General features: G+C 39.6%; 1 protein-coding gene across 1 annotated transcript; it reads left to right on the top strand.

The window, feature by feature from the left end:
- The first annotated feature begins 4,890 nt into the window (after positions 1 to 4,890).
- LOC121797288 (trihelix transcription factor PTL-like) lies at positions 4,891 to 7,299 on the top strand. The gene is made up of 2 exons (XM_042196045.1): positions 4,891 to 5,484; positions 6,138 to 7,299. Exons 1-2 carry the CDS (start codon positions 5,180 to 5,182, stop codon positions 6,988 to 6,990), a joined length of 1,158 nt encoding a protein of 385 aa, XP_042051979.1. The 5' UTR covers positions 4,891 to 5,179; the 3' UTR covers positions 6,991 to 7,299.
- The last annotated feature ends 336 nt before the right edge of the window (positions 7,300 to 7,635 follow it).

The raw sequence follows: 7,635 nt of genomic DNA, 5'->3' as shown, positions 1-7,635 counted from the left end.
TTTATTGTTTTGTTTAATTAATTTAACTGTTTTCAAATAACAAGTAACGAGTAAATAAAAAAAGGTCTAAATAACAAACGGCGAAGTTTTAATAAAAAAAAGTTACATCATTGAACTAATAAAAAAAAACTAAGTCGGACCAATTCCCAACTTCCGACGCAGCTCATCGAGTAACGCCCGGAGATATTCGGCTTCGTCGGGGTCGGTGCACTTCTTGAGGGCCCTGTGCTTCTGCAACATCGTCCTTGCCATCGACGTTGTTGCTAACGACTCAAACGCGGTGGCCGTCTGGGTCGGGAGCTCTACCGGGACCGGAGCTTGGGTTGCAGCGGTCGACGATGAGGTCGCGGTCGCCTTCCCCTTGGCCTTCGCAGCCTTGACGCCGGGAGGACGCCGAAAGGACACCGGTGTGCCGGAACTCCCTTCATCCACGTACGTCCGGTTGTGGTCAACCGGGTGACTGCCGCTGCCGCTGCTCGTGTAGTCACCAACTTCAGTGACCTTCGTCCTCTTCGGCGCACCAGTGTGCAGAATTCCACCTTGGAACTTCTGCTTCTCCCTCAAGAGCGCCCAGATGGCCTCGTGCTTGAAATCGCCGAACATAGACTAGTACGACAACATCGCTTTAGTGCGCACGTCGCTCGCGCTCTCGCCGCTCACCTGTGACCGCGTGAACTTCTCGAACTCCGCCGCGTACAAGTTCACTTGCTTCTTGACTTGATCCCAGTGCTTGCGGAGTTTCTCACGCTTGCGCTTGTACGCGGTCGGCGGCTTGACCAAATTGTAGAGGTCCGCGATGCGTTCCCAGTACGCGATCTGTCGCTGGTTGTTCGCGAATATCGGATCTTCCGATATATCTACTCAACACCGGGCCAAAGTGAGAGTTTCGTCGTCGTTGTAGTTCGTACGGCCGGGGGCGTACTCATCGCAATCACCGGGAGGCGACAACTTCTGCGCCCGCTGCCGGTTCCGCTTCTTTCTGGCTGGGGCAGAAGCGGTCGCGGCGGGGTCGGGATCGGCCACTGCGGTTGGGCGGTGCAGAGACGGCTCCATGTCAGACAACCCATACGATTCCGTACTGAAATCGGGATCGTAATGGGTGTTGGTGTCAAACGAACGATAATCGCCGGGTTCTGTACCCGGCCAATGCGCCCCTGCGCTAAAGGTAGGACTATTGGGGCTTGAATCCATTTCGTAGTAATTATGTAAATGTAAGTTTCGAAAATGAAATCGCGTGAAATGAAATGTTACAAATGAACGGTATTTATAAAAAAATGAAACCGCGTGCCATCGTCCGCGGTCGATCGTCCGCGACCTCCACAATGGGGCGGACGATGGCCATCATCCGCGACAGCCGCAATGGGGCGGACGATGGTCATCGTCCGCGCTATCCTCCGCGACCGAAGTATAGGGCGCGACTATCGTCCGCGCCCTATGGCGCGCACAAGCAATGGGTGCGGACGATGGATGGCGCGGACGATGCGCGCCATCGGGCGTGCCATCGTCCGCCCATTGCGGGTGCTCTAAGGGGGAGCGCGTGTGGAGGAACAACCCTCCCCCATCCCGAATTGACGTGAATCTCGCAAGGAGGGAACACTAGCAACGCGTCCCCCAAGATATGTAACGAGCAATAAGGCAACGTTGAATTAATAAAGACAACGAGCAATATTTCTAGTTTGGGTGGGGTAGGGGTGTGCATTCGGGTTTCGGTTCGGTTTTTTGTCAAAACCGAACCAAAACCGAAAAACCGAATTTAGTTCAAAATCTAAACCGAATCAAATCCGAAAAACCGAAACCGAAAAACCGAAAACCAAACTTAAAAAACCGAAAAACCCGAACAAAACCGAAAAAATAAATATAATATTAATATATATATGTGTAATTTATTTTATTTTATATATACTAATAGAATATTTATATATAATATAAAATTAATAATACATATAATATATATAATATAGTAGAATTTATTAAAATAATATGCTATATATTATATATAATATAACATATTAAATTAATAGAATATATATATAATTCGGTTATTCGATTTTTCGGTTTTTTCTTCGCCCGAACCGAACCGAAAAATCAAAATTTTTGTATTTTCAAAACCGAACCGAACCGAAAAACCGAAATAACCGAAAATTTCGGTTTGATTCGGTTCGGATATTCAATTTTCGGTTTTTTTGCTCACCCCTAGTGTGGGGTGGTGTACACACTGTCACCAACATATTTTAACTTTGATATTGATTGAAAACACAACAAAAGTACTTCCAAATAGTAGTAGTGTTTACGTTATTTCAGTTTATGTAATACATAAAAAAAGGGATAAATACATAACTTATACAAAATGTTTCACATTTATTTTATATTAATATAAAAAGTTTGAAGTTTATATAAATTATACATAAAGTTTTATTCGTGTTTCAATTTAGTACATTCAATTATATGTGTTTAAACGGCGTTGACTTTTTACTTATGTGATGCACTAACCATAAAACAACAATGAAATTTTTTGTACAAATATGAAACAATCATATAATTTTTTGTACCAACATGAAACAATGATTAAATATTTTGTACTTCAGATAGACAAAGAGTTAACGTTATTTAAAAACATACTAGCGGAATGTACTAAATTGAAATCAAAATGTAACTTTTTGTATGATTTATGTAAAACTTCAAACTTTTTGTACTAATATGAAGCAAATGTTAAACATTATGTATGAGTTATGTATTCTCCCCTACATAAAACACAAAGGTAAATATATAAGTTTTGGTAATAGAAAATATGTTGTCATTAACCGAAGGTGTGTGGTCGAGTTGCATGGGATTTGTCCATCCTTAACCAAATGATCATGGGATCGATTCTCACATGGTCCGCCGGAGAATACCCTTAATTAAAAAAATCTATATATGTGTCGTCATTATGAATGTTGAAATTGAAACCCTTCACGTCAGCATTGAAATTTATTATATTCGGCAAAATAAACTCAAAAAAGGCTCAACTGTGCAAAAAACAGTACTCGCGATTTAGGTATGTCGAAATTCGAATAAAAGTAAATAAACATTTAAATTTTAAAGATATGGATGATCATAATTGATAACATACTAATTGAACGTCTTGATTACAATGAAATATATTTAATTTTATAAAACCATTCTGTATGTATATGCAAGTACCTATATTTGCAGTGGTTCAGGTGGGATAAACTACTACTAGCTATATAAAATGGAGAAGATAAGTCCAGCTAATACAATTATTATTGGAGATCGCATTTTTACCTTTCGGTATTTCTCGGATTCAATTAGGAAAATTTCCATCAAATTGTTGCTATAAACAGAAAACTCAAAAGTTCACGATAAAAGCAGATGTGTAGAAACAGAAAGCGGTCGAAAAGCCGTAAAATCCATTGAGAAAAAGTTGATTATTGCTAACTTTTTGCATACCGTATCAGTTGTATTCATAAACCCACAAAAAATATAAAGCAAATAAAATCAAATTTAGATCTTGAAGATGGACTACATTCACACGATCTTAATTAACAAATGCTAAAATGAGCGTGTACAATATACAAATTAAATATGGGTGAGCCGTGAGATTGCTTTGACTTCATTTCATATATGCCACTACACACTAGCTATATGATGTAAAATGGAGTTGATCTTTGGTCTTTAGATTACAAAATTGATAATTAAGGCTTCATCTTACTTCAAAAATAAATGCCTATATGTATAAGATGACACTAAAACTTAAAATGGAGTAGGCAATGCTACTCCAAAATCAAAATCAATCTCATTTTTGGTTTTTTATTAAATAAATATCTATTTTTAGGTTTGTAGTAAAATAAAAATTCAAATTTTTTGAGTGAAAAAGGTACTTTAAGTTTGAGTTTAGTGTGAATGATTGAGTAAAATTCAGTATTTGATGTGACGTTTACTTAGTATAAATGGTAAGAAATGATGTTAGTCTCAATTAGTCCAAAACAAAGAAAGTTGAGCGTTGACGTCGAGTCCTTAACTAGCGTAGCGTGGGCAGGCAGAACAACTCTAGATAAATGGTGAGCAATAAAACTCTAATCTGGACCTATCTCTGCTTAATAAAAGCAGCAACACAAAAGAGAGAAATTGAAGTCTGGATTCCATGAACTCTGAAACAGGAGCCACAATCCGAATTGGAAAAGGCCTGAGATTAAATATAATAGGAGTAATAAATAAGGTGAGTAGTAGCCTCCTCGAGCCCCGATTGGTGGGGTGAAGTTCAAAAAAACAAAACAGTGTTAATACTGTTAAAATTAGAATTTAATTGGTGTAGGAACAAAAAGAATTGAACTGTAAATGAAATCGCTGCTCTGATTCAATTCATCTAGTAGCAACTGTACTGTACACAGACTGAGAGAGGAAGGGAGCCCCCTCTCATGAATTGCTAATTTAGAGACACAAGAAAGAGAGCTAGGTAGTGTGCTTTTTACATATCTACTCACTTTATTCGCTCTTAATTTCGTACTCCCTCTATCCCAGCCTAACTGACACATTTATTTTCCGCACCTATTTTATAAAAATGATACTAATAAATGAAGTAATTAAAGTGTATATTTTTTGAAAAAATGATAATAAATGGAGGAGTTAAAGAGAAGAAAAAATAAAGTAAGAAAGAGAATAATTAAAGCAGAGTCTTCATCTACATTATTATGTCTCTTGTTTTACTTTCACTTAAACTATTTATAATCATTTACACAAAATATGTAAAAAAAATGTGTCAATTAGCATATATATACTTGTATCTTGGTAGGTATCCATACTCACACTATACGTACGAATCCAAACCCTACATAACATAGATAGAGATAGAGATAGAGATAGAGATAGAGATAGAGATAGAGATAGAGATAGAGATAGAGAGAGAACTCCTCATTACATTGATGCAGCATAGAAATGGGTCCATTGTCCTCTTAATGAATTCAAAACCTTTTTTATGTAAAGACACGATCCGGGTCTGCCGCTCCTCACTCCACTGTCCCCTCTTCTTCAATTGCTTCTTCTTCAATTGTTTCTTCTCTCTCATTCAAAATAGAGGAGGAGAAAAGAAGAGAAGAGATTCGGTGGTGAGTGTTATATAGAGTATCCATCTCTAGCCCCGCGCAGGAGTTGCAAAAATATATATCTTATCTCTACACTACACATGGAAGATCAATACGGCATGGGCGATCTGCGGCAGTACATGAGCAGCCGCCCTTTATTTCCACCTCCGCCGCCGGAATCGCTATCCAGCCACCCCTACGACATGCTCATCTTCCGCTCAGATTCCGGAAATAACAGCGCGGGAGGTGGTGGTGGTGGTGCGGCCGTGCACTGCTACAGCGGATTCGAGAGTGCGGGAAGATGGCCGCGCCAGGAAACGCTCACTCTTCTGGAGATCAGAGCGAGACTCGACCCCAAATTCAAGGAGGCCAACCAAAAGGGCCCCTTGTGGGATCAAGTCTCAAGGTATGTCTCAATTTTCAGTTTAACCTAATTTTCCACATTCTAGGTTTAATCAATCAACTAAATTCAACATCTAACCAATTCCTCTCTAAAATCACCTTCAAATATGCTGTGGTTGGAACTTGGACATATCTCCTCTCTCTCCTCCACTTTCCCTTTTCCAAAACTACACAACAAAGCTGGAATCCAATTCTAAGTAGAGTTCAAGATTTCAGCAAACTAAATAGATTTCATACATTTAATTTGCTTGTTTTATTCCAGTGTGGCAGTCACCTTGCTGAAATAAAGATTAGTTTTTTGGGCGTTTCTAGTAAACGTTTATTTCGAGTTTTAATATTCTAGAAAAGACGAGAGCTGCAACAGCTACTTTCTCAGTTCCACACACGCTAAAACTTTAATTAATGTTTTTATTTTATGTATGAATAGTCGCATTCTTCTAAATTGGGTTGCTCTACGCCACTGTATCCACAAAAACACATGAGTTCTTCCATCCTCAGCAAACATCAATATCACATGAAGATTTCCCCTAGTTTCTGAAAAGAAACTAGGGTAAAGTAAACTTCGCCACCATATCCTCATTTATTGCTTCTCCATCATCTTCAATAATTATTCAATTTTCTTTCAAATATAAAACTAAACAAAAAAAATTTAATCAGGGTAATGTCTGAGGAGCATGGATACCAGAGGAGCGGCAAGAAATGCAGAGAGAAATTTGAGAATTTGTACAAATATTACAAGAAGACGAAAGAAGGCAAAGCCGGAAGACAAGACGGAAAACACTATAGATTTTTCCGACAACTCGAAGCCCTCTACGGCGGCAGCGAAGCTAACATTGATCCAGCACCTCATCCCAACCTGTTGACAACTTCAAAGGTCTCCGACACGAGCCTGAGCCTCTCGAACTACTCGGAAGCTGACACGAGCTCGTCCGACAACAGAGATTGGAAAATAAAAATTAGCGATTTCATGGACGCGCATATGAAGAAGATGATGGAGAAGCAGGAGGCGTGGATGGAGAAGATGATGAGGGCGATGGAGGAGAAGGAGAGGGAGAGGGCGACGAGGGAGGAGGAGTGGAGAAAGCACGACGCAGCTAGGATAGAGAGCGAGCGCGAGTTCTGGGCGAGCGAGCGCGCGTGGATCGAATCGCGCGACGCGGCTTTGATGGACGCGCTGCACAGCCTCACCGGGAACGGCGTCTGGCCGGAATGCGAGATCAACAGGCTGATGCAGCTGACGGAGGGGAAATTCGAGGAGGAGATGGTTTGGGAGGAGATTGCGAGCAAGATGGCGTGTTTTGGACATGAGAGGAGTGCTGCGATGTGCAAGCAGAAATGGGAAAGCATCCATAATTATGTCAGCAAGAAGAGCAAAGCTTATTGCGATCAAGGAAATATAAGCTTGAATCCGAATCCGAATCCGAATCCGAATCCGAATGCGGCGTCTGGCATTAGCGAGAGCTGCTTCAGGTACTTCGTGGGAGATGATTATGGAAGGATCATCGACTGAGATCAAGGAGGCCTTAATAATTGGGTGAAAGTCTAACTACATGTGTTACTTTGAAGAAGACCTAATTGATGCTACTTTGTAGTAATATTGATTTAAGCTTTTGATTATATATGTGTCTTTTATTTGGGTCGGTTTTCTTTTTTCTGTTGAATGATTGAATTACTTTCACCAGGAACTTATTTAGTTTTACTTCTTTCTTCTATTTTATTATTAGTAGTATTATTATGATTATTATTAACATGGGGTTGTTCCTGTAATGTACTGTTTGACAGCTGCATTAATATGAATTTTAAGATTTATTGGTGTTTATGTGCGGTGGATGGGATACATGAAAACATTAATCTTTTTTTCTGGTTCCTTTCTTTAGGTTACATTAAAAGCTGAGTCATATATACATTGATTGATGGGGTTCAATGTAAATCCTCGAAAAGATTTTATGAAATAAAATTACTCCCTCCACATTATTTGCTCTCTTACTTTACCATTTCTCCACTTTAACTATTTATTATTTTTTTTATAAAATGATTGCGCAAAAGTGACCGGGACTCTTAATGGCAGACGGATGGAGTAGCATCAATTACTAAATGTAGTAAAAGGTAATTGGGGTGAAAATGAAAAAATGAGACGTTTATTGATGGACATAGG

The sequence above is a fragment of the Salvia splendens genome, chromosome 3 (genome assembly GCF_004379255.2).
Source record: "Salvia splendens isolate huo1 chromosome 3, SspV2, whole genome shotgun sequence".
Taxonomy (NCBI): Eukaryota; Viridiplantae; Streptophyta; class Magnoliopsida; order Lamiales; family Lamiaceae; genus Salvia; species Salvia splendens.
The sequence above is the reverse complement of the archived record's forward strand: the minus strand, read 5'-3'. Positions and strand labels throughout refer to the sequence as shown.

Coding starts and splice junctions, on each gene's coding strand:
- LOC121797288 (XM_042196045.1), top strand. CDS start 5,180: ATGGAAGATCAATACGGCATGGGCGATCTGCGGCAGTACATGAGCAGC. Junction 5,485..6,137: donor TTGTGGGATCAAGTCTCAAG/GTATGTCTCAAT, acceptor AAATTTAATCAG/GGTAATGTCTGAGGAGCATG.